Source organism: Stegastes partitus, unplaced genomic scaffold (genome assembly GCF_000690725.1).
Source record: "Stegastes partitus isolate 25-593 unplaced genomic scaffold, Stegastes_partitus-1.0.2 Scaffold1285, whole genome shotgun sequence".
In the NCBI taxonomy this organism is placed as follows: domain Eukaryota; kingdom Metazoa; phylum Chordata; class Actinopteri; family Pomacentridae; genus Stegastes; species Stegastes partitus.
The window spans coordinates 115,412-141,796 of record NW_007579016.1 but is presented as its reverse complement, the minus strand read 5'-3'; the positions used below and the strand labels follow the sequence as shown (position 1 = coordinate 141,796).

The window sequence follows — 26,385 nt, the reverse complement described above, 5'->3', positions numbered from 1 at the left end:
GTCCACAATTGTTCAAGAAACAAAATGTTGTCCAATATGATTACAAATATTAAAAATGACTCAACATCCTACTAAAGAAAATTAAAATTACATTTTAATTTAAATTTACTTTAGTAAGATCATGCCCAGAGAAACAAAAAACGTCTGAATGATTCAAAATTTGTCCAAAGTAACAAAACATTGTCCAGAATGATTCAATATTTGTCCCAATTTTTTCAGATTGTACAAATGGACTCTAACCCTAACCCTCTGTTCAAAATAACTCTGAATTCATTTAAAATGACAGTAAGTTGTTTAAAATTACCTATATCTTTGCCCAGAGTAACAAGAAACGTCCAAAATGATTAAAACGTTGTCCAGAATTACAACATGGTTTCAAACAATAATTTGAAAATTTGTCCAAAATTAAAAAGAAAGTGTCCCCATTTACACAAAATTTATCCAAAATGTGAAAAATTTGGTCATCTCGGGCTGTTTTAAAGTGCTGTAATTATTAAATAAACAAGATAAGATAAGATGAACTTTATTGATCCCTCACTGGTGGAAATTTACATGTTTCACCAACTGGATACAGATAAGGCATGAAAGACGCACGAAAAAAAAAATACAGAAGTACAATAGGGCTAAAAAATAAATAAATGAAGATAAAACAATAAAGGTCTCAGACAGACAATATACCAGATGTGATGTAACTATATTAGAGAGAAAGAAAGAAAGAGAAAGAAATTGATTAAAAAGAGAACGACTTTATGAATGTCTCTGAATGAAGCAGCAGTTTAAATTGTTTCAGTATCATTTATTTGTTGAATGGAATGTCTCATAGAAAAACTAAAACTGAAATTAAACATCCTTTAAACAAACAGAGGACCCTTCGGTACTTTCCGGGCCGACACCGGAAATGCCCGATCTCATTTGTGAGTAGCACATCCTGTTGTGGGTCTTCGGCGGCACACCGACCGTTAACGAACCGAACCGAACCAACGACCGCAGAATCCCGGTAAAGTCACCCGATGTCTCCTTTATATTCGTACTATTGCTGATATGAGTCAAGTTTCATTGATTTTCCGTGTTTCTGCCGCCGTGTTAGCCTGCTAGCAGCTACTTGGGCTGCTCTGTGTGCTAACGGAGCTAACGAACGACCAGTTTGTTTTCGGGGATTTTTTTTTTGAATGAGTCACTTTTAGTTTAGAAAGCGAGCTGTTCTCGTTTTACTTTCACATCTGCTTCTAAATCTAATCCACCTGTTTTCGTGTTAACTAAACAGCTAATCTGAGATTTGTTGTGGATCAGACTCAGTTAGCTAATTACCGTCCTCCGGGTCACGGTGCTCCGCGGTGTTCCAGGTGAGCTGCCCGCTGGAGCTGCTTGATATGAGCCGGAGGTGATCGTAGGTTTTGGGAGCAGTAGGTGTGCATCAGCGCTGGACGAGGCCATGGAGGAGAGACTAGCAGCCAGCCCGTGTTCGTCTGAACCGGACAGTCCTGGAGGTCTGAACCGGGGCTGCCTCCTCGACCCCGAGGACGTCCTCTACCGGGATCTGTCCATCATCGTCCCAGAAACACCCAGGTACCCTCTCAGGCAAAATACATAGAAAATACAGAGTGTACACGAGCTACAGACACACACATACATGTGGATATCTACATATGTGTATGGAAAGAATGCAGACAATACAGAAACAACACTGATATGTTCTAGATTTTATTCCACAGCTTGTTTTCTGACTTAATTCTGCTTCACTAACATAAAAGTTTATAATCTGGATGTATATGGTCTCGTCAGGATGTAAGACATGATGATAACTTATTTAATTTCACTTTTTTTTTCTTGCAAAAAACCAAACATGTTGATTTTTCTGTCTGTAAAACTAATATTACTGACTACTATCACATTGTTGACATGTTGAGCAGCAGCATTTAGTCAATCGATCGATTAGTCATTAGGCAGAAAATGACTTGCCAACTATTTTTTTAATCAAATTCTAATTTTACTTTGTGCTTGTGCATAACTGTCAAATGGCTCCAGCTAAAGCCACAACGAAAACAATCATTAGCCGTCAGCTGTTAAATTAATTGCTCTTTTGATTTAAAGAATGTAGGAAAAAAAAAAGCTTCTTGATTTTAACTAAATGGAAAATCTTTGGGCTGTGGACAAAACAAGACATTTAAAGATGTAGTTCTGGGCTTTGATCAACACTGATTAACAATTCAGACAATAAACACCACAAGACCTTTTTCCAAAGCTGTGCAGTCTCCTTTATGTCGAGCTGAGGATGTGATGTTGTCAACAAAGGATGAAGTGAGTTTTTAATTCTGTTTATATGCTTCTATATAACAGCAGATCAAAGACAATTAAAATAATCATTAGCTGCAGCCAAAATTCCAGCTTCTAGAGCAGACATGATCATTTTACATCCACAAAACCGAAAAAAAAACCCCAGATTGAAATCTCTGGAATTATCAAATTGTAGGACTGTATAGTTGCAACACTTAGCCAAATATTCAATTTCACTTTCAGATAGAACGTAGGAAGACTGTCGGGGATTTTCCTTTATCAGAATAAAGATCTGCTCTCAGCAACGTCACCGACTGTCCATCAGTTGGAACCACAACTTGTCAACAATTGACTAAGATTTATTTCTTTTTGTCCACTTTAACCGTCTGAACTTTGCCGTTTTTTGCTCTTGTCACAGTTTTCCTCACTGTGGGTTCATTTCTCACTGCGATATGAAGTCCAACAACCAAACAAAAGACAAAAACGAAAGTGAAATTTCTTTGTTTATTTACTTTACACATATTTTCAAAACCAATAATCAACATGGAGAACCTTTTCCAAGTGTCTACAGGTGTTAATAATGCTGAAAATATTCAGCTATTTACATTTTTGACTTCCTTCTACACTCGTCTTCTCTCTGCTGTATGTAAACGCAGCCTACAGTTCACCCAAAAGTCCCTTTTTTTTTTCCTTACGTCACTGCTGGTCACCGCTGAGTCACCTTTGGCTTCACTGGTTAACTGAGGAGATCAGAATTTGTTGTTTTTTACAGAAACTGCTGAGAGAACACAGTTTATTTTTAGTAAATCTTTAAAACAGAATGTAGAATGAAGTGTTTTTAATGGAAAAATAATACTTTTAAGCTTAGATTTAGTTGATTTGGCCTTAAGGTCACAGATAAATGTCCAGAGTTTCTGGCTGATAAATGGTGGCTCTATAAACTATAGATGTTTTGTTACTTACATTTTTAATTAATTAGTTTCCATACTCGTCTCCTCTGCTCTGTGTAAACGCTGCCGACAGTTCACCTGGAAAATCAGAATCTTTGTCATTGTGCACTAAGGAGTGGGTTCCTTTGTTTGTTTTTGTGTTTTGTTTTGTGTTTTTTTGCTTTTTACAGCATCTGTTAGGAGGAAATTATTTATTTTTGGGAAAATAGTTTACGAGACATGTAGAATAAAGTGATTTTGATCAAATATCTCCATTTTAACCACTGACTTAGTTGATTTTCACAGTTGATGAGTTAAAAGACCGTCAGAGAGTAAAACATCTGATGACTTTTATAGTTTGTAGCTGATAAATGGTGTCACTCCGGTGATTAAAAAATAATAAAGATAGCATTCTTTGGGTTTTGGAGTTCAGAGAGTTAAAAGGAAGTGAAGCAACGCTGTAGCTAAGGAGGAAGTATGCGTCTGATGTGAAGTAATGCTGTGATCTGTCTGTTGTTTGTGTTGTTAGACACAGATGGGAACACTTGACTAATCACAGTGTCAGTAGTTGTGGTTTTGTACTAAACTGTGTGTGTTTGCTTCAGCCCTCAGCTCGGCAAGCGGAGGAGACGTCGTCTTATCACGGAGGAACACTTCAGCCCAGTGAGTCTCTGCTGCTGCTGCATGTTGGGGTCACCTTACTCTCACAGGAATCTGCTCTTCATTGTGGACTGACTGTGTGTTTTGTGTCCTTCAGGTGGCGGCTGGAGGATCTCCAGGACCAGAACACGCCAGCGGCAGTGAGCGCAGTTTTGCACATAAATCCAAGCGTAAGAAGCTGACGGAGCACAGCGTGGACTTCGTTCCAGCGTCGTCTCTCAGGGCTTTTCCTCTGGGCAGCTGGCTGGAGGCTCCGCTGTCATCTGCAGCCTGTTCCTCCTCCTCCTCTTCTTCTTCTTCTTCCTCTTCCTCTTCCTCTTCTTCTGCCTCCTCATCCTCCTACCTCACACCGGTGTCAGTCCTCCGGCCGAAACAAATCCAACCTTCAACGTCTCCGGCGACGGCAGCAGCAGAAGCATCCAGCTCTGATTCTCTGTCCTTCCTGACTGCAGAGGAGAGAAGGTGGCTGAACGGGGAGCAAGTAGACACTTCAGCAGGTGAGGCGGCGGTGCTAATGTTTGTCTGTGAGCATCTCATTTTTAATCGACAGTTCAGATGGTAAGTATTTGGAAAGGCTCTGAGCTTCAGCACCTTAACTTCAACATAAAATGATGCTGTAAAAAAGAGCCACATCACAACTCAGCAGGGTCACATGGAAAACTCTGCAGACGTAAATAATGAATCCAAAACAATATTTAGTTTAACGTGAGGACTGAAGAGACAAACTAAATTCTTAAAGGTTTGTGATCGACTGTTTCTCCTCCAGCAGCGACGGAGCACATCGTCATCAGCGACGATGAGGACGGAGCTGTTCGCTTGTTGCAGATGGAGGAAGACGAGGCTCTGGCTCGAAGCCTGCAGGTACGAACCTCCAGACACAAACGCATCACCTGTGCAGAGGAGACGGACGCTCACTGTTTCTGTTTGTTCCTTCAGGCTCAGTTTGACCAAGAGGAGTCCGAGCCGCACAGCAGGGAGCCCCATCATCATCACCTTCATCATCAGAGCCACCACAGGGTGAGACGGACGGTCAAGACGTTCACAATAAAACACATGAAGTCAGCTAAAGTAGATGGTTTAAAAACATTCACGTCCATCCATCTCCTAACATTTACAGCTGAGGTTCAAACGGAGGCGGTCGTTTGCTTTTTCTCTTCTGACTCTTCATTGTGAAAGAGCAGCGACTCGACTCTGAGCTTCTCACCAGTCACCAAACTCCTGACTTTATCTCTCATTTCCACCTCTTGCACCTGCAATCTTTTTCTTTTGGTCACTGCCCACAGCTCTTGGCCACAGGTGGAACGTAGATCAACCAAAATATCCACAGTACGTCAAAATGACAAGATAAAGAGTAAACTTTTTTTTGGGAAAGAACTTACGAGGTCAGAAGTATGAGACAAAGTCCAAAATGTGACTTGAAATCAAAATTATAACCTAAAAAGTGACATTTTTAATTCAATAGGTCAAGTATATGAGATGTAAAAGTCAAAAAATATGATGTAAAGTCAAATTCATGAGTTGACATACAATCGAAAATGAAATACAGAGTGACTTAGTGTTTTTGTTGTTACTGCTTCCTGGGCCAATAGATAAACTTTATTTATCTCAAATTGGGAAATTCTTATGTTACAGCAGTTGAATAGAAAAGTAAGAAATAAAACAAAAATATTAAAGCTCACAATATAAAAAAAAAACTCAAGAAAGATGGTAGAAAAGTACACACAGCTAATTACAAAATAACAGAAAACGAACTCAATATACACGGAGTGCACTGCAGATTTGATGAAACAGAACATTTTAAACCTGAGTTTTCTCTCAGACAGAGTTGTAAATAAAATTTTCTTCTGTTGGAGTCGGTGGTGCAGAGGTTGATCAGGATTCTCCAGTTCTTCTCAGTTTGTCCAGTCTCTTCATCTCCACCACGTCTCCAGATGTGTCTGAACCAACAGCCCCATATGTTACTGCATCAGGAGCAGCACGTGCACAGCTGTACAGATGTTGATCCTCTGTGATGCCTGTGATAAAGTGCAGCGTCTTCATCTCTCTGCAGTGTTATTCCTACATGGACCCCAGGTGGATGTCTCAGGTCCTGGCAGCTGTCTCTCCTCTGGTCGGCTTCGAAGACGGTACGACCATCAGCACTCCGATAAACGCAGAATAAATAAACCAAATCGTTGCTTATTTGGTCATAAATGTGTAACGTTAAGGAGAAATAATGGAGATTCAAAGTCGAGTGGTTTCCATCCAGGTTCAACCTTTAACAGCTGCTGTGCTTGTACAGATCTGATTGGTCAACAAAGGCGACGTGGGCGGAGCAGCAGGAGGAGGAACGCCATGCCGGACTTATCAGACGACGTTCAGGGAAACGACTACGAGGTGAGAAACACTCTGTCACTCTTTATGCTACTCTGCACATCAGATGTAGTTTCATTCACGTTTCACCATGTTGGATGCATCTACCAACAAATCTTTCACTGTTTTCGAGTCATGCTGCATTTACTTTATTGATCCAGTTGGTCTTATTTTCATAACACAGCCTTCAGTTCACCTGAAAACTCTTTGCCGTTGCAGCTGAGTCAGTCGTGCGAGTTTCATTTTTAAAATAAGACGTGTAAGATCGATTGATTCTGATGAAATATCACAATTTCAAACTTGGATTTGTTGAATTTTCCTGATGGAGTTGCACAGCACACGTGATGCATTCAAGGACTGTTTCTTTCTCTGATAAATTTTGGCAAGTCTTTTAAAGAAAACAAGCCTTTTAAACCCTCGTTGATCGTCCGACCCTGCTGCTCGTCTTTCAGGCTCTCCTGGAGTTCGAGGAGCGTCAAGGTGCCGTCGTGTCCAAGAAGCTGAGTCGGAGGGAAATCCAGAGGTTTCCTACGAAAACGTTCCAGTCTGCCAGCAGCGCCGGGAACTCGCAGTGAGTCCAGCAGCCGTCGGCCCAGTTTAAAGTGCCGGTGAAGCAAAATCTGAGGCTGCGTTTCGAATATCTCGTGTGTGTTAATCTGAGACTTGTGCTGATCGGCAGGTGTCAGATCTGCTTCTGTGAATACACCGACGGGGAGAAGCTGAGGATGCTGCCCTGTTTCCATGACTACCACGTCCCGTGTATCGACCGGTGGCTGAAGGTAACGGCTCACATTCACTGCTCGCTGAAACAAAACTTAACATAATAAACATACACTTACCTGCTCACTAGAGCTCCCTGACTCATGTTACATCTGGTTTAGTGGCAGTTTCAGGCTTATTTTCTGTGCTTAGATTGTGTCCCTGAGAAGATTTAATGCTGAACTGTTTTGGTTAAAGTTGGCAGAAAAAAAGCCGCTGAAACAAACCAGATACAACATGTTGATGCTTTTGTCAGAGGCTGGCTCAGGAGTTCACCGTGTCATATTTAAGACTTATTAATTCCTCACAGACTGTAGTTTAACACCAGTTTCACCATCATACTGTTTAAAGTATGAAAATATGATGGAAAACGTGCTCAGACAAAGTAGTTATCATGTGTTATTAATGCGACCTGGACCCTGATAAACAGCAGAAATTTGATGGATTATCCTGATAATTATTGAATCAATTTATTATTAAAACAGATTTATTCAAAGAAAAAGACTTGTAGAAACTAAATTTAAGATTTAAATGTGTTTCAAGGCTTTTTAAGGAAACTGAATTCATGCGTTATGGTTTTTACTTTAAGTCCATTAAGACCTGCAGACACCAGAAGGCTAGCTGTCTTTATGCTAAGCTAAAGACGTTGTTTCACCACATTTACAGTCTTTCGGTAGCACTAAACTAGTGGTTTCCCTCTTCCCAGTCTTTATGCTAAGCTAAAAGAAACCACTTCGCCCTGTTTCTAGTCCTTCCTCAGCACTAAGTTAGGGGTCTCCCTGTTCCTCGTCTTTATCCTAAGCTAAGCTAACTGTTTCCAGTCCTCATACTAAGCTAAATAAGTTGTTTTAACCTGCTTTCAGTCTTTTATTAGCACTAAACCAGGTTTTCTCTATATTTGCAGTCTTTATGCTAAGCTAAGCTAACTGCTCCCTCTTTATGCTTGGCCAAAACAGTTGTTTTGCCCTGTTTCCATTCTTAATGCGAAACTAAAAAAGTTATTTCCCTGCGTTCACAGCCTTTTATTAGCACTAAGCTAGGGGTCTTTATGCTAAGATGAGCTAACAGTTTCTAATCTTTATGCTAAGCTAACCAGCTTCAACCAATCTGACACTGACAAACAGGAAGCTTTAGCTGTTTTTCAGACTGTTTACGTGTCATTTACATGCTCCTGCCTCCTGCTCTGACAGGACAACACCACCTGTCCGATCTGCAGAGCTGACCTGGCTGACGGACAGTCTCTGGACCCCCCGAACCTCTGATGGAGCCTCTGACGGAGCCTCTGATCCGCCGCTTTGTCTTCCTGCCACGACAGAGTTACTTGAATCTCACTGGACGAATGAAACTCATCGAGTCGTCTTTGGGAGGGATTTTTTTTTTATATATACTTTTATTTAAATGTTGTCCTCGGTGACGACCTGACTTCAGGAATAGAACAATAACACTCTGAAGCTGCTGTTGTTCTCGGAGGACGGCAGTCGCAGTCTGCTGCTCGGTGACGCTGAGTTACACTGACAATAAATAACCAGGTTTCCTTTCTCGCGTTTTTTGTTTTTGTTTTTGTTTTTGTCTCTCTGAGTCTCAGTCCTCGTAGTAGCGCTTCTTCATGGCTCGGTATTTCCTCAGGTAGTAGAGTGCCTCCAGCTCTCGGGCCACGAACTCCCCTCGAGCGATCATCGCTTTGATCTGCTCCGGGTCTTGAACCGACTTGTTCTTTGTAAACGCCGCCCTCAAACGGTCCCTGAAGTAGTCGGCGCCTTTGGGATACTCCCGTCCGAGGTAGAGGAGCTGTGGAGGACAGGAACACCTGCATGTTACCTGCAGCGCTCTGATTGGTCACTTAGTTTGTGTGTTTGTGCTCCTTTCAGGATGATTTCTAACCAACATCTGATTGATTAGCTGGTCTGGTCGAAGCCACAGTGTTTTTAAATGTGTGAAATTTTATTTGTGATGGAATCAACATGATGGAGGAAACCCACTGAGTTTTAATTCAAGAACAAGTTTCAAAAAAGGCTTCGTAAAAAGTATATTTGTCATTTTTTTCATGGGGATAGTTGGGTAGCTGATCGACAAGGTTCTGTTCATGTTTGCACATTTCCAGAACTCAAACATGGAGAGAAAACAAAAAAAGCTGTGACTTCTACATAAATTTTAAACATCTATCGCTCAAAGTATTCCAGTAATATTCGACTTTGTCTCCGTGCAGCTGGTTGAATGCGGCAGAAACTGGCCTGTGAAGAAGCTCCAGTATTAAAACGTTCAAATATTAAAAGAAAAATCAAACGTGGGACACAAGAAACTCCCACACAGAACAAAACCAGGCGTATTAATGAGCTAAAAACGGATTTATTTTTCTGAATAAATGAATGAAAAGTGTCACATCTGCAGGATCAGCTTCAGATGGTTCATTTATTTCTTACTTTCCAGCTGCAGGAATACACAACGTTTAATTTTGATTCATTTGTGGCTGATTTGGATACAAGACGAGTTGCTTTTTACAGTCAGAGGAAAGTTTAGTTTTATACCTGGAAAAAAAAAAAAACGTGCTAACGAAGCAACATCCTGCAATACAGCTGATATAATCTTATATTTTCTGTTTACCTGGGTTGTAGTCATCTGGCAGCTTCTGCATTTGATTAAAAGCACCAATTCTGTTTTGTTTCACTGCTCATACCGTGTTACTGTATTATTATGTACTCAGAGCGTCAGTGTCAGGACAAGCCGCTCACATTCTGATGGAAAAGTTTACACTGAAAACTACAAATTCACTGAATGATGATATTCTAATCGTGTGAGAAAGTGTTCAATCATGCTGCAGTTCTTTTATTTTTGTTTTGGTAACATACATTTGAAATAAAACTTTCTTTTACACCTGAACCTCCACATTTGTTGTTCATATTTCTGCATGTAAATGGGTTGTTTTTACATGAACTGTGACTATTGGAATGTATTTATGCTGAACCTTTTCATAAGCAGCTTATTTAAGCCATTAGACTAGAATTTTAATTATTTATTCTAGAAAAATCGAGGTTTTTTTTAATTGAATTTGACTTTTTCAGTCAGAAGCTTCTTTACAGGCCAGTTTCTTCCACGTTAAACCACTGACGAGGCTACACAGAGATCCAAAAGTTCATTCTTAGGTAAGAAAACAAATACTAGCTGCATGTCTCTTCAACTTTTGAGAAGTGGGTGTTTAAATCATAAAGGAAACACTTAAGATCTGTCACAAAAGTGTGTTTCTTTCACTTTTAAAGCCCGGTATCACACAAATCCTGGAATTTTAAGTGAAATCTGAGAGAAGCTTAAACATAAAGTAGCTTGTTCATATCAGTATTTGTGCTTTTCTCCTAAACATTTGAGTCAGAAGCTCCTGGTTGACTTGACATGAGACTGGGTGAAGAGCAGATTAATCCGTCTGAAATTCATAATAGTTACTTGTTCCTCCATCTAAAGAGTTTGGTGTTCTTTATTTGGAGATGAGTTCTGTCTCATTTTGTCCAAACAACATCCAAAACCCCAAAATATGACATTTACGGGCATGAAAAAAACGAAATATTACACCTGAGAGCTTTGAAGCAGCAACAGCATCAGACTTTGGTTGATGTATTCTTAACTAAACATCAACAGACTCACATTCTTGTAGAGTCGAACCACTTCAGCCCTCAGCGGGTTCGCCATCGTCCCAGAGGACCGTCACAGCTGAACAAGACAGAGAAAGAGGAGGTTAATAACAACATTACAGAGGTCTTCTCTCCATGGGATTTATGAAAATATTATTAATTAGGATCCAGCTGCTGTACAAAGAAGTTCAGAGCTGTCTGTGATTGTGTTTTTTCACAATACAAAGAAATCACAGCGCAGATCTGCTGACAATCCACCGACAGATGAATAAATAATCAGTGTTTCAGCAGAAGCTTCATAGAAATCTAGAGATTTCTAGAAGGAACAGACATTTAGGGATGCTATCTTGAGCTTTGGGAAACACTGATCAACACTTTTCACTGTTTTCTATCAGTTTAGAGACAAAAAAGCTAATTGATTAATCCAGACAGTAATTACCAGATAAATTAACGGTGAAATAACCGACACTTGCAGCTTCTTCAATCAAATATGTGTATTACAGTTAATTATTATGGCCTTTTTTCAGTGTTGTACAGTGTTCTTGTTTTTTTCTGTCTTAATTTTTGACTGTGGCTACAAGTAATTGCTGTTTTCTGGATTAATTGATTAGTTTTATCTATAAAATGTCAGAAATGTGCAAAAAGAACAGAAAATATTCACATTGAAGGAGTTGAAATCTAAAAATTGAGACTTTTCCTATTAAACAGGTTGCTTGATTATCAAAACAGCAGGGGAACAATGTAATAGTTGTCAACTAATCGATTTAAACTTAGTTTAATGCCTAAATAAAGTTTTTAAAAAGTTAATTGTAGCTCACTGCCATTATTATGTAACACACACCTGTCTGTCAGGTGTCTTTTTCGGTGTACAGAGGTCAAATAAATTGTTATACACTTTGTACATATTCAGAATCAACTTTTAGTTTCTCAAATCTTTAAAAGAAACAGAGCGTGAACGCCCACAATAAACTTTGCTAGCAGGAAGCTAACTGTGCTAGCACCTGTCAATGACTCCAACCAGCTGATTAGTTTAGTTTAGTTTCCACTGGAGGCAGAAGTGAGAAAACAAGACATCAAATCAGCCACACACTTTAGGAAGAGTCTGCAGCTTTTTAACCGCGGTGTTAATTCCGTTAATACTCGGATTAGCAGCTCGTTACCTGTCCAGGTGACCTCTGATCTGTGCAGCTGCTCAAAGTGCACTCGGCTGAACTCGCCGACCAAGCTAGCTGCCGTTAGCCTCCTTACTTCTGCTAAAACCACCCAAACAGCTGCAGTGTCTCCCTAAGCTCCTTTCTGCTGTTTGCATAAAACTTTGAAGGAAACTGTGGACTTTATATAACCGACGTAAAGTCGCGTTTTTTATCTTTTAAACCTTTAAACCTTTAAAGCTCCTTGTCTAGCGGCTAACAGGTAAACAACCAAAGAGTGTCTCACAAGCAGATAATAAACCCCCGCGACGGAGAAAGTCGCCGGCGCATGCGCACAACAACATGAACAGAAGCCGAGGTGCTGAGTTTTTACTTGAAGTTTTATGGGATATAATACTTTTAAAGGTGAAAATTTTCAGCATTTCTATCAGGTTTCCACACATTATGCTCAAGGCTTTTAACATATTAGGTCGCTATTATCCTTGTCTTACAGGGAATCATTGGATTTAGTGTTTTTTTCCTGCACAATATTACTTTTGCTGCATATACAGTAATGTATACAATATTTTTTTTCTGCTTATACAAGGATATCTATAAATGGATTTTTTCTCCATATATAAGAATGTGCATAATATCAGTGTTAACTTTATCTAATTTATTTAAGCAAATGTATGTTAAATGATGATGTAGGGTCTTAATTGTAGCATTTCATTTGGTTAGGTACATTTATATATTACATAGTATTGCATTGTCCTACACAAAAAAATATTATATTCAAGTTATTTCACATCAAGGCTAACTTAAATATTGATTAGCTTTGTAAATTTATAATGTCAGTCTACTGGAAATGACTTTGACTCAGCAGCTGTTGTTTTAAATGTGACATAAAAATAACAGTGACTTGGTGGTCAAGTTTGGTTCTATGTATTGTAGAATATTATGTTTATTTTATAAATTGGTTAACTTTGTCTCCTTAAGTCTTTGAAAAACATCTTTTATTTGACATTTTGGTGCTCCTGTGGACCCGGTTTCTTTTTCAAAATAAAAGCAGCATTTTATTATTGCATGACAACAATGTAAATCAATCCATCAATAATATAAGGACACTTTAAGAAAAGGTCAGACTTTATGCATACGATGATTCAATTACTTAACTTTGGACATTGTGTTAAAGGGCTGCATCTCCCAGTTCTCCCCCATCTTTTTTAATGAAGCTTCATCATTTTCTTAACAATTGAAAGAGCAAAAAGCATGTTTAACCATCTGAACACTCATGAGCTAGACTGTGAAAACCTTTTTCACATGGTTATGTGTTTTAAGGGCTTTGTTTTTGCGCGTTTCTGCCACTTTAATGTAATAATAATGGTGTGAAGCGCAAAAATGGACACGGTTTCCTCTCAATAAACTAAATTTTGAATTATGTAAACAAATGTGAGCTGTAGACACCATCTTCATTTGCTGCCACCTGCACTGATGTCACAGCTGAGTCAAAAAGAGCATCCTCAATGCACAACATTAACAAAACCAGAATTAAAGAAGTTAAAGTGCTACAGATGACCAGTTCTACCTGCTTTATTTCTCACTTTCTGTTTACATTTATAAAAGACAGCACTTCTTTTCCTTGCATTAACCATTCATCTTTTTAATTCTTTAGACAAAATGTAAACATGATAAAGGCACACATGAACCGACGTCTGTTCCGACTCTCACAGGCCGTGACATTACATTTATTTCATAAATTACACCAAAAAACGCCTGATCAGACATTTCATCAAACAAACAACGCGTCCAGCCTCGGTCCATCTGTAAAAAACGCACACATGAGCGTCGCTCTCACCGGCTGCTGCTGCAGGAGCCGACTGAGGCAGTAATGAAGTAAAGCAGACTGAGCTCTCAGGCAGCAGCAGCAGCAGCGTCGTCGTCGCATCGACTCGGGGCAGCACAGTCACAGAGGTCAGTAGTTGGCCTTGAGCCGCCGGTTCTCCTCCTTCAGCTTCTCGATCTCCTCCACCAGAGACTCGTTGACGGAGTATTTCTCTATCAAGCCGTGGATCTCCGTCTGAAACAGAACGACACGTCACAGCGTTGAAAAACAGTGAATATAAAAAGTGTTCAACCTCCGAGGACGTTTTCTGTTTTTATTGCATTTTAATATTGAATCACAGTCAATTTAATTTTGGCTTTTTTGCCAAGAATTTAACAAAAAAAAGAGTCTTTCCTGTCAATGTGTAAACAGATTTCTACAAAGTAATGCCAGTTAATTAAAACTATAAAATGTAAAGTAAGTGACTGCATTACTTTCCACCTCATTTCAAGTATAACTTAACGCAGGTGCAGGTCCACACTACGCACTACACTCACTCAGACACATTCTCTGCACTTGTAGCACCAACTGGCTGCACCTGTGTGGAACCAGGTGAATACTTCTGCAATCAGTTAGTTTACATTTTAGATTTTTCACAATTTAACATTACTTTTCAGGAATTAGTTTTCACTTGGACACTATTTATTTTTTGTAAATTCTAGTCCAAAACAGCCAAATTAAATCTGCTGTGTTTCAGTGTTGACAAGAAATAAAAAGAGAAACAGTTGCAGGGAGGGTGAATTTAATCAGAAGATCCGATCTACAGAGAAGAAACGACGGCTCGTACCAGCTGGATGTAAAACTGTCGGACCATCTCGATCTGCAGGTTGATGATGTCTTTGTGACAGGCGTTCCTGATTAGAGGAAGAAGAAGAAAATCAGACCATCAGGGTCCTACAGGCCTTTAAAGTCAGCTGATGTCCCACATTTTTATTCTGCATCTAAATGCTGAAACGCCTCCGACTCCTCTGAACCACACTGCTGCTCTGCTTTTATCTCGGTCCTACGTACACTCTCCTGCTGCCACCAACATTCTGTTACAGCTCTGGACAGACTTGTCTGTTGATGTGGGTCGGTTTTCTGTTGTCTCGTGTTTTGTGCGACTACTTTTGTGCTCTGTGCGACTCCGGAGGTTTCCCGAGGAAATTGTCCAATTCTCTGGTGACAGAAATCTGACAGCAGCATCTCAGTTCTGTCCTGAACCTCGAAACTACTTTTTTGGTTTCCTTCTGTGTGAAACTCGTAAAACTTTTTAATGTTTTTAGAGAACTATTCATATTTCTTGTAAATAGCACTAAGCTTGAAAGGGGAAATGCCTCTTCTTCTAACCTCTGAACCAAAATGACACCATTTATCTGCCAGAAACTAACAGAATGACTGGATTGTCATCTTTCCAACAGTCCTTGAACTACTCATGAACGAACCAGATCAAAAAGACCCGAGCCTGACCTGAACTCCTCCATGGTTTCGTGGATCATGTTCTGGATGAAGTGGATCTGCAGGGAGGTGAGAGGAGCAGCTCCCGCCTGCCCGACCACGTCTGCGATGTTCTGGGAGAGAGACGAGGACATGGCCGCCGACAGACCTGAAGGAACAGACATCCAGCACAATCACTTCTTGCTTTTCCAACAGAACCCCCGACCCTGAACGCAGCATTTAACCCCTGACACCAGCGCTGGCTATTTTGGCATACTGCAGCCAACATACTATATATAAGATTGTTTTTTTTTGGCCGTTCGATATAGCGTGGTCGTACAGCTTCTCCTGCACTCTGCTGACAGTGTGGGCGTGATGCTCTACCTGCTGCGGTGGTGGTGGTGGTGGCTGGAGCTCCCTGGACAGGTGAGTCGTAGCTCAGCTGAGCTTGGACGCCATTGGCTCGCCGGAGGCCGGGCTCTGGAGTGAAGAAGGGCGGGGCCGGCTGACTGTGATTGGTCGGCTGGGACATGGTGGGCGTGGTTTTACCCTCTGCTTCCAGGCTGGAACTGCTGGCCTTGTCAGACTAGGAGGAAAGATTGATTAAAGGAATCAGTAATAAAAAAATGTATGTAAAGTAGCCAAACTCTCTGTAGTGTATCATGGACGTGCAGACATCTACCACCGGATCAATGTGAGAATGAAAAACTATGAGGATTCTCAGGAAGGTTCTGATGGGACGTTTTTCTTTGATTTCGGGTTTCCAATTGCATACTTTGTCTTTTTACTTTCACCACGAACTACAGCTGCCTTCACAATGTACATACTTCTTCATGAAATGAGCTGGCCAGAGAGGCACACTGGCTTTGACACTGCAAAATCCAACTGGATGCTGTAACACATCCTGGTGTTGTCTGCATACTGTGTGTGACTGACTCGGTATCTGTACCTACACAGTCTTTTTCTAGCCTGATATGTAGTATGCTAGTATGGATACTGGAACACAGAAATCATCACCTTTCTGGAGTCACATGCTTCTGCAGCTCCAGCCGCGAGTGGCTCCTCCTCTTTTATTGCCGGGGGGGTCTGGAAGACCGACTGCGGGTTGAAGCCTCGTCCTCCGGAGCCCAACAGCGGGGTTCCCAAGGCGACTCCCAGAGGGGTTCCCAGGGGGGTCTTACGGAGGGAGTTGGCACCTGACTGGGAATCTGAAACACAGCGAATCACGTCTCCATGACAACAATCACAGAAACTTCACCTATTAGTCAGTGTGTGCGTGACCTTAACAGCTTAAGCACTCCCAGCTGATATATCAACATTATCTCACACATTTTATCTTAACAACTGTGTTTCCGATTCATCTATGGTGTATTTTCATTATTCCTAAACTAGAAGCGATTTAATCATGCAGACAAACTCTGACTTGCTCTGTTTTCATCCTTTCTCCAACAGAATGCTGGAGTTGACAGCGGTAAGGGAAGTAGTATCCAAAACTATTAATACTGCACAGTAAAAATACTCCCAGCATTCAGGGGGTTATTTGAATAAAAGTGAAGAATTGCTAGAGAGGGAAATTAGCAAACAGAGAGAATAAAGGAATGTTAATTCTGTTCTTAACTAGTTTCATTCTTTATCTTGAAAAATGGCCGACAACGTATTGTTAAAGTGTCAGATCGATAACAACAGTAGTATCACTAAAAGTCTTAATATCTAGCCCTGTTTAGGTGCAGGTAAACCCAGGTGGATACAGGTAACCATGAGGTTTTTTATATTTTCAAATATTATCAAAATGAAAAGAGATCCATAGATTAATCATTTTACTGTTATTACACTGTCAGACTCATAGTGGACACTTTATCTATTGCTCTTCTTCCTTGTTAAAACCGTGTGCCTACATTACCCACAATGCTCTTAGAGTTTAGTGTGTGTTATGTTAGCTAATGTAGCTAATGTAGTCTGCAGCACAGCACTCCATATCAAAAGGTTTTTGAAGGTGGAATATTGTTGCAGTGCTCCTAGTATAAGGTTGGTTGTTTGGGAGAAATCTGCCCGTTGACCTGCTGCATGTTTATGTAGATGCAGCAAACAGGTTTCAGCTACAAGCAGGATTTCATGTCTGCATCCTAACCAGCACAGCGGCGGAGTTCTGACCTTCTCTGACCGGGGAGAAGATGTCCAGACTGCCCCGACCAATCAGCTGCTGACCCTCCCCTTCTCTGGACAGCATCTCCAGGCTGGTAACTATGGAAACACAGCATCAAAGTTAGTCCAGAACTGGCAGCGTCGCTCCGAACGGACCGAGAGGTGACGCCCTGTTAGTACCATGTGTCCGTCCAAACGGGGTGTCTCCGGTCGTCCCTGGGATCCTGGAGTCTGGACCATCTGAGCAGCATCGGGACAGAAAGAAGACGGTTACAGCGAGACGACACGAGACTGAAATGTTCCTCTGATACATTTGAGACTGAGAAATTCAAATGATAATATTTTTTCCTTTTTTCTCTCTGCTCCAGCAGCCACGTACAGTGTGTGGACTGCAGCAATGTTGTGTTGAACATCAACCACCAGCAGGCATCACTTATACACTCAGCTACAACAATATTAGATAGAAATGTACAAGTTATTGCTACCATGTAAACCTGTTCATTTAAAATGATTCCTTCAAGTAAATTTCACTTAATTTCATCCTATTTAACTTCCAGCTATTCCTATTTGAGCTTATAAATTTGTTCACAAAAATTAAACACATTAATTATTGTTGTATTTTACTAACTTTAAGGTTATTTGTGTGTTGACATCTTTTCTCTTGTACTCAACTATACTGCAAATGAGGCCTTCATACCTCAATGTACTCAGTTCAAATAAAAGCTAAATTAAAGAATAAATGAAAAGATTAAAATTTAAATGCATTATACTGAGAGATTTTTTTAACTTTTTTTGTGCCACATTTACATTCCAGAGGGAGTCAGAATACCAGCAACACCTCTGCATATAATGCAGTCCTGCTAAAAATGCTAAAACACTGAAACAGCTGAAGTCAGATTTAATTCTAAGATTCTAGCTCCGTGTTTTCATGGGTGATTTAATGAGGTGCAGTTCCTTTTCTCAGCCAATCAGAGACCTGACCTTCGCGAGCAGGAGAGAAGATGTCCAGGCTGTTTCGTCCGACGCTGCTGAACTTTTCCACGACAGGCGGCTGCTCTGCTCCGTGATGCCCTTCAGCCTCCCGACTCATCACCTCTGCACCGGCGCCTCCACCTGGACACAAAAGAACGGTACGTATTGTTACCAACATCAGGCCAAATATGCATAAATATTTTCCAATATTTCCCAGAATGTCTCTCTGATTTTCTGCTATATTTCTGTTGCACAAGACATAAAGAGACTGAATTTGTTTCCAGAAGCTGCTGCAGGTTAAACTGGACTACCTGAACACTGTTAGCACTGACTGACTCTGAAAGACTCACTATAAACACACTAGCTTAGCAACATTATGGCTACAAACAGCCCATAATGCAACACTCTGCAGAAGACCGTGCTCCTCTGCTGCTCACGCCATCAAACCTAATTTCAGGGAGGTTTGTAGTCATATTCTGGCAGACACAGTAGTTATCTGAGTGGAAAAGAGTTCAACATACAATTCAACATAACATTCTGCAGTGTGAGGTCACATGAGCTGAACCCACCTGTGCTGGTCACCTGTCTGTGGGGGGCGGGGCCTGTGCTGGAGGGCGGTTCCGGCTGGCTGCTGGACAGTTTGATGGAGGATCTTTTAGTGCTGGAAATCTTGGTGGAGCCCAGTTTACTGGACTGAGTGTGGAGGCAGAGAGAGAGGGTTTAATTCTATTCACAGCGTGGCTTAACGTGATGAGAATGTACAGATGTCTGTTGTTAATGTACCAGCATCTCTCCTTTGACTGGTGTAGGTGGTTCGATTGTGTTAAATACTAGTGGAACTTATTTAAACTGCGAAAATACCAATAAAGATGCAAACTACTGCTGAATGACAGGTGAAAAATAAATGTAATATGTCTCAAAAAACATACAAAAGCACGCACATCCATGTGAAAAAAATTTATGTGTGTCAACATGTAGAAAAATGCTGCCTGCTCCCGAATATTAATGCTCTCAGGAATGTTTATTAAATTACTACAGTGTTCAAAACGTCACTTTAACACATGATCTTTGCGAGCATCTACTCTAGTGTGCAGATTATATTTTTCCAGATGATACACTGGGAAATCATGCAAATGCACATTATTAAACCATCAAGGTCACAGATTCAGCAGACCAATGACCCACAGAGAGTGTTTTAGAATACTGAATATAAATAAAATGTACTTGTTTAAAGAAAACTGCACAACAAAGTTTTTAATTTGAAGTTTAAGGAGTGATAATATCTTCATTTTAGACTTGATCTCAAATAAAGGTTTTGAACTACGATTTATTTATGGATCAATAACTTGATGGTGTCACTTAAACGTCCACCATCATGTTCAGTGTGTGACTCCTTTGTTTAGCGTCAGGCTACCTTGTGTTTGCTGGCGTTGCTCTGGAAACGCAGGCAGGTGACGGAGGTCTTGTGTGCCACGGTGATCCTGGTGGGGGCGCTGGAGTTCCTCAGGTCGTACTGGTAGATCTTCCCCTGAGTGGATCCCACCACCAGACCGGTCCCGTCCAGGGTGAAGTCCACGGCGGTCAGAGGACTGTCCACACGGATCGACCGCAGGAGACTGAAGACACACGTGACAACATTATACACCCGATGTACACGACATAAATGTGAACTTGTCTGAGTTCATCACAACTTAATCCGGGCAGAAGATAAAGAAAAGGCAAATGAACGTCAGGTTTTCGGCAAAAGAAAACAAAAAATATAAAACATTAAACTGCTTCTTTTTTTGTAATCAAACAATGGTTTTCTTTCTTTAAAAAAAAAATCTGCCAGCACTGCTGCAACCTATGAATAAAGAAGTAAAACTTACAATGCAGAGAAATCAAAATCCATTAAGGTGCAGTAAAGTAAGTGCTTAAACTCTACCATAGGTTTACTGACATCAGCAGCTGTTAGCTTCACACTATTAAAACGCATCATTTAGAAAATTACCTACTTTTAGTCCATCACTGACATTTATATATATATTTAGTTCAGTCAGAACCAACTCATTCTGAATCCCGACCCTGAACCACAGCATATACAATACACACTGTATATCACGTGTTTTATTTTATCCCAAAAATGCTGCTCAATGTTCATTCGTTCACCTAAATCATGTACATGAAGTGTCAATAACTGTATTTATTGTCATTACCTGTACTTGCACTAAGCTTTGGTTCACTTTAAACATGCTCTTCTACACATATCTGAAGCTTTACATGGCAGGTAAACACTCATTTTCCTTCTGCAGCCAATGCTACATACATGCATGTGTGTTTTATTTTGCACTTTATAAATTTCAAATATGTGCTCATGTGCCTGGCTACTAAAGCCGATTCTGATACTGAAAATTTTCAACGCAAGCATGCGAACCATTACACCTCGACCGAGAAGCTGTGAGTTTTATTTAAATAAGAACAGATTAGAGCTGAAATGATGAGTTAATAACCTGCCAGTACATCAATGTGCAACTTTTCAAGCATAAATGTCAATTCATCTCTGATTTCTTCTTCTCAAATGTGAGGATCTGCTCATTTTAACGTCATATACGCCAGAAAAAATAAACTCTGAATGAAACTTTAAACTGTTGTTGAGATAGAATAATGAATCTCCATTAAATCCTGAGCAGTTTTTGAGGCGTGGTGTGGCGTTAAAGCGTGTCGTGACTCACATCTTGCTGGCGGTGTCGTAGCAGACGATCTTCTTGTCGAGGCCGACGCTAACCACCAGCAGGTCGCTGGTGGGGGAGAAGGCCAGGCCGGAGCCCGGGGCCTTGTGGGCGCTGTCGAACACGTGGAGCTCCTTCTGGGTGTTGGAGTCCCACAGAACCACGGTGCCGCTGTCAGAAACGCTCCCCAGCAGCGAGCGCTTCACCATGGACAGCCGCAGGTCGTGGATGGGCTGAAGGTGGAACAGAAGTTCATGTAAGGAAAAGAAATGGCAGCAGACAATAGCATGATTTAACTCTGCTTCACTGTCACAAAATAAAACTGAAGAACTTTTTCTTCAGATTCAGGTTCGGATGTTGCCTGATAACACAAATGCTTCGTTGTTCGCAGAAAGAATGACGTGTTCTGTGAAGAGGTCAGAATTTCATGTGAGAATCATTTCTACAGGACTCCCATGAAACCCTCACATATTTCTATTTGGTCTAAATTCAAAAGAGCATAAAAATGAACAAATACTGACGAAGCTCAGGATTCTAAATGCCAAAAAATGACTAATGAAGTTATTACCCGCTGGATATGACAAATGATAATATTCCCTTAGAAAGAATAACTTAGACGCTGAAAGACAAACAAAAAAACTGAAGACGTTGTCTGACAGGTCATGAACTATGTTTGACTGAAAATCCAACAGAAGAATAATTGTTTGTTGTAAACCAAACAGACTTTGTTGGACATCATATTTGAAGAAAAAAAAACCCAAAACTTATATCCCACATTATCAATTGAATAGTCTGTTGTTTATACTAGATTTCTTTTTTGTTTTATTCTGATTTCATATTTGACTGCTTATTAAGGATAACTGATGTGGATTACCACCTGTTAATTCATGTTGTTTCCTCTTGTATTTCTAATGTTTCAAACTTCTAAACTGGTAAGTGCTTCTACAAGGAAAGATCAAGCGTGTAAACTAATCTAAGTCTAAGTTATAAAATAAATAAACAGACTGGGTTAGGGTTCTAAGTGCTCTGTGTTTATTCTCATCATGCACCTTCTCTCTCGCTCTCTGTGGATAGTTTTTTATGTGACAGAAACATTGATTGAACAGTCAACAGCTGCTGCAGGTTTGTAGCAGAACACAGTCTGACCTGGTTGGTTCCGTGGCCGAACGCTTTGCTGGACAGGTTGGTGGTCAGACTGTGGAGGACCAGATCTCCACTGGTGGATCCGGAGGCGACGTAGCTGTCGTTGGCGTTAAAGGACACGCAGGTCACTTCTTCTTTATGGTCCTGAAAGACAGATGGAGGGAAACTAGTTACGGCTTCTCTTCTTCATTAGCTTGAACTGCAGCAGATTTCAGAACTGTCTTACCTTCAGCGAGCGGTGCAGCCTTTTGGTCTTCAGGTCCCAGATGTGAACACAGTGATCCAAACCTCCGCTGACCAGAAACTGAGACGACGAACTCAGACACACACGAGTCTGCTTTTTCTGAACGCACAGTTAGGAACAATCGGTTAAAATACAGACAACATACAGTTTGGTTTTCTCCATATGAGACACAGGTGTGAAAGGACACACTTTTCAATGTGTTATTACATTTATCACATAGCTGACTTGCTGCCATGTGGTCTCAGTGCAGTACAGCATTTCCCACAATGCAGTGTGCAGATTCAAGTCACTAATCTACACACTAACAACAAACAGATTTCACCATTAGCAGTCAGCAACCAAACCAAAGTTTAACAGCCACAGATTGATACTGTTTGTCTACTCATGCTGCAGTGAGGAATCAGTTGATTGGCTACTATTATGTGATAATCAAATAATCGGCTTGAGTAATTTTTGAAAGAAAAAAAAAGTCCTCATTCTCTGACTGTGTGGGACTTTTACAAATAAATGAGCATCCATCACATTCTGCATCGGCACCACATCAAATTTATCCAGAAAATTAACAATTCCACCAACTGTTCCCTTAAAAAAGAACCATTTAAAGGTCAGTTTACACTTTCAGTCTATTAAAAATATGAAAATCCAAAGTATAATAGAAGCAACACTGATCAAATATTGATTAAAGACAACGACAACGACACATTTGCTTCAACAACGACTTAACATTAGTATAATGAACCATAAAGTCCGACATGAGAGAGAAAACTCTGTGGCATCGTCTCAGAAACAGGTTTGTTGATAAGAGGACCAAAACTCAACAGAGGACGACTGAGCAGCCTCCCGCAGCGTGATTCACTCACACCAATCCTATGGCAGTTTAACAACAACTCCTCAAAACAGCAACACACAGAAAAATGTTATATCACCGCCCACAGCAGCAACAGACAAGACTGAACACCTGATGACACATTTCACAGCTGTGAAAACACAAAACAAAGCTGTTGACTCACCCCGTCGGCCAGCTCCACCACTGGAACAGGAGCCGACTTGAGACTGGAAACCACCACTTTGTCTCCACTGGCGCTGGCGCTGACCAGGTACTGGTCTGGAAAAACGAGTCAAAGATGGTCCACTTTTTACTTTTTACCGAAAGTTAATTCTTTCAGATCTCCAGATAAAAACAGCAAACGCTTCTAATATGTGATCGAGCAGGAAATTCCTCCCTCAGCTGATAAACACCAAATTCCATCCATTATCTATACACTGCTTAATCCTCACTAGGGTCACTGGGGGCTGGAGTCTATCCCAGCTGATTTAGGGTGAAGGCAGGTTCACCTGGACAGGTAACCAGTCTATCACAGGGCCACACTTAGAGACAGACAACCAAGCACACTCACATTCACACCTACGGACAATTTAGAATCACCAATTAACCTCAACATGTTTTCAGACTGTGGGAGGAAGCCGGAGAACCCAGAGAGAACCCACACTGCACGGGGAGAACATGGAGACTCCACGCAGAAAGATGTCCTCACCGGGACACAAACCAGTGACCTTCTTGCTGCGAGGCAACAGTGCTAACCACCAAGCTGCTTGCAGCCTATTGATGAATTAGTTTAAGTAATTTTTAAAAAATCAATAAATTTTAAGTTCTCTGCTTGCAGCTTTTTATATGTGAATATTTTCTGGTTTCTTTCCTCCTTTACAACAGTAAACTGAATATCTTAAGGTTGTGAAAAAACAATAAATTTGTCATCTTGGGCTTTGAGGAACTCTGATTTTTCACCATTTTCTGACATTTTATAGACCAACAAAACTAATGAACTACAAATCGGCTATGCACATAATCACTAGCTGGTAGTAACATCCAAACAGCAGCGTCAGTCAGAAGGATACTGTTGGAGCTCCAGCAGGCCTGAGCGACAGGGTGGCTGGTGATGTGAGGGTTAAACTGCTCCAGCGGTGCCATGGAAACCGCATCCCAGATCTTGACGGAGTCTCCAGTGGACACCAGGCGGGTCACCTCCTCCATGGCGACGCCTGGAGGTGGAAGCAAACACACATGAATGTAATGAGCAGCAATTTCATGATCTCATTTGATGTTTCCCGACCCTGTCTTCTGTTTCGGACTGGTGCTTAAACAAAATACACGTGTCCAAGACCGCACTGTGACGCTTTCTAGACAAAACGATGAATTTATTGCTAATAAAACTCAATTAACCGTAAGAAAATCGATCATAAGTTGAAGCTCTAATCCTGTGTGGTTGATAACAGAGGTCATACCTCACAGGGAGGCCAAAAAATTTAAAGTAGTATTGTCGAGCCTCATTATCACTTTTGAACAGCTAACAAAGGAAGTGAAGACGCCCTTTATTTATTAACGTTACTAAAGCAGAAGTTAAAATTGTTTTATATGGAGAAGACAGGGAACAACAATCAATTAAACAGATCAAAGTTTGTGCAGATTCACCAAGTTTAAAGACTTTTCTATAACAGCAGAAAACGCAAATCAGTGCCAGTTTCAGCACTATGCTGTCTTAAGTATAATGAAAAGAGAAATAAACAAAATAGACAATCTGATTACTATAAGGTGACATTATTTAGAATCAGCTGACATTTAAGTGATCCTGCACACTTCTGTTGTTTACTATATTATCTGTCATCACCAGCTGTAAACAATAAATCCTAAGGATGCAAATAATTAAAATAAATGCGATCAGAAAGTGAATACACAGATGAGCTTATAAAGCGAGCAATGACAACTATTAGCTAAATGTTATGTGTTGTAAATATTATAACAATAATATTGGGCAGTTTTTGGTAAAATCACATTTTAAGAGTGACATTACTCAATATGGCAACACAGAAAACATATTCAACACCTTCGTAAGAGAAATGTAAGTGTTTTCAATCACTTTAAAAGACATTTCACATCGTTTTTTAGCCTTTTCTCGTAGCTGACAGCTTTTGATCACACCAAGTTCTTAAAGGTTAATAAACTTTTTATAACACTAAACAACTGGTTCAGTTGTTCATATTTAACTAAGAAAAACAGCATTACTAGTTAACGTTAGTGAGACGCCACTAGTTTAATCCGTTACACTAACTAGCAGCCGCTGCAGTTAGTTACCGCTAACTAGCTAAATGTCAACGTTAGCCACAAGTGGAGACAACATTAGCCTCGCCGGGGTTTAAAGTTACCGAACAGACGCAAAACAACCAGAAAACAGCACGAAACTAGCGGGAAGTTGTCAGAAAGTCTAAGAGCTTTGACAAGATTTCCGTAAAACGTGTCATACAAACCCTGAAAGATGATTTAATAACTGAAAAATGGCTAAAGATGTTTTGTTTTGTGATCCGCCTGTAGCCAATAAACCGCCACTACGGGAAGCAGGCGGGACAAAAAGTACAAACGACTTTTTTGGAATTCTTCTTCTTCTTCTTCGCCTTCTTTTGCTTCTTCTTCTACTTCTTCTTTAAGGTTCATAGGAGGTCAACAAACAGCAATTTAGTGCCTTACCGCCACCAACTGGTGTGAAAAAAATTCTGTCACATTTTTGGAGTATTTATACAAATTTTTTGTAGTATTTCTATTAGATAGTTGGAGTATTTGTACAAGATTTTAGTCAAACTATTTGTGGTTTTTCTACACGGTATTTGGGTAATTTTTCTTTGATTTTTTTCTACCAATTACTTGCATTATTTTACACCACATCTTTTGAAGTGCTCCTCCCAGCTATATGAAGTATTTATACTTGATCTTTGGAGTATTTATTCTAGATCATTGTAATATTTTTATCAGATATTTTTAATATTTCTACCAGATCTTTCGTTGCAATTCAATCAGACCTTTGTGGTATTTACATTACATTTTTGTAGCATTTCTACTGGATATTTGCAGCTTTTCTAGCAGATCTATTGTTTTAAGGGTTAGGGTTAGGGTTAGATACCAGATATCTGACGTATTTCTATTGGATATTCAGAGTATTTATACCAGGCATTTGTAGTGGTTTATACCAGATCTTTTGTAGTATTTCTATCAGAACTTTATAATAGTTATACCAGATCCTTGCATCCTTTGTTTCAGATCTTTGTAATATTTCCACCAGATATTTGGAGGTCTTTTGTCATGATTCCATCAGGTCTTTGTA

General features: G+C 40.3%; 3 protein-coding genes across 4 annotated transcripts; 1 reads left to right on the top strand and 2 right to left on the bottom strand.

Moving 5' to 3' along the window:
* Window positions 1-909: 909 nt before the first annotated feature.
* Window positions 910-8,513, top strand: LOC103369416 (E3 ubiquitin-protein ligase RLIM). Of its 2 annotated transcripts, none has more exons than XM_008298129.1 (11): window positions 910-997; window positions 1,344-1,566; window positions 3,809-3,866; window positions 3,961-4,360; window positions 4,633-4,724; window positions 4,800-4,880; window positions 5,914-5,989; window positions 6,145-6,239; window positions 6,668-6,786; window positions 6,895-6,994; window positions 8,165-8,513. In XM_008298129.1, exons 2-11 carry the CDS (start codon window positions 1,433-1,435, stop codon window positions 8,234-8,236), a joined length of 1,227 nt encoding a protein of 408 aa, XP_008296351.1. In that variant the 5' UTR covers window positions 910-997; window positions 1,344-1,432; the 3' UTR covers window positions 8,237-8,513. The 2 variants fall into 2 exon arrangements, with proteins under 2 accessions (XP_008296351.1, XP_008296350.1); XM_008298128.1 differs by having other exon boundaries at window positions 4,630-4,724.
* lyrm5b (LYR motif containing 5b) lies at window positions 8,345-12,045 on the bottom strand. Its single transcript, XM_008298130.1, has 3 exons — window positions 11,755-12,045; window positions 10,608-10,673; window positions 8,345-8,762 (listed from the first exon to the last, which is right to left on the bottom strand). The coding sequence occupies exons 2-3, from the start codon at window positions 10,650-10,652 to the stop codon at window positions 8,556-8,558; spliced, it is 252 nt and encodes an 83-aa protein (XP_008296352.1). The 5' UTR covers window positions 10,653-10,673; window positions 11,755-12,045; the 3' UTR covers window positions 8,345-8,555.
* A 1,256-nt stretch (window positions 12,046-13,301) lies between these two features.
* nedd1 (NEDD1 gamma-tubulin ring complex targeting factor) lies at window positions 13,302-25,634 on the bottom strand. Its single transcript, XM_008298126.1, has 16 exons — window positions 25,538-25,634; window positions 24,131-24,274; window positions 23,245-23,339; window positions 22,217-22,333; window positions 21,994-22,134; window positions 20,851-21,080; window positions 19,554-19,755; window positions 18,709-18,832; window positions 18,149-18,280; window positions 17,348-17,407; window positions 17,177-17,266; window positions 16,043-16,233; window positions 15,410-15,611; window positions 15,059-15,194; window positions 14,397-14,463; window positions 13,302-13,804 (listed from the first exon to the last, which is right to left on the bottom strand). Exons 2-16 carry the CDS (start codon window positions 24,264-24,266, stop codon window positions 13,700-13,702), a joined length of 2,028 nt encoding a protein of 675 aa, XP_008296348.1. The 5' UTR covers window positions 24,267-24,274; window positions 25,538-25,634; the 3' UTR covers window positions 13,302-13,699.
* Window positions 25,635-26,385: the final 751 nt, after the last annotated feature.

What these genes read in the sequence shown, in the direction of transcription:
- LOC103369416 (XM_008298128.1), top strand. Translation starts at nt 1,433, where the DNA reads ATGGAGGAGAGACTAGCAGCCAGCCCGTGTTCGTCTGAACCGGACAGT. An exon ending in GCAAGTAGACACTTCAGCAG is followed by an intron (nt 4,361 to 4,629) that starts GTGAGGCGGCGG and finishes TTTCTCCTCCAG; the next exon opens with CAGCGACGGAGCACATCGTC. An exon ending in TCTGGTCGGCTTCGAAGACG is followed by an intron (nt 5,990 to 6,144) that starts GTACGACCATCA and finishes GTGCTTGTACAG; the next exon opens with ATCTGATTGGTCAACAAAGG.
- lyrm5b (XM_008298130.1), bottom strand. Translation starts at nt 10,652, where the DNA reads ATGGCGAACCCGCTGAGGGCTGAAGTGGTTCGACTCTACAAGAAT. An exon ending in TGGTTCGACTCTACAAGAAT is followed by an intron (nt 8,763 to 10,607) that starts GTGAGTCTGTTG and finishes TGTCCTCCACAG; the next exon opens with CTCCTCTACCTCGGACGGGA.
- nedd1 (XM_008298126.1), bottom strand. Translation starts at nt 24,266, where the DNA reads ATGGAGGAGGTGACCCGCCTGGTGTCCACTGGAGACTCCGTCAAGATC. An exon ending in GGCCTGCTGGAGCTCCAACA is followed by an intron (nt 23,340 to 24,130) that starts GTATCCTTCTGA and finishes TCGTTTTTCCAG; the next exon opens with ACCAGTACCTGGTCAGCGCC. An exon ending in CTTCTCTCCTGCTCGCGAAG is followed by an intron (nt 17,408 to 18,148) that starts GTCAGGTCTCTG and finishes GATGCTGCTCAG; the next exon opens with ATGGTCCAGACTCCAGGATC.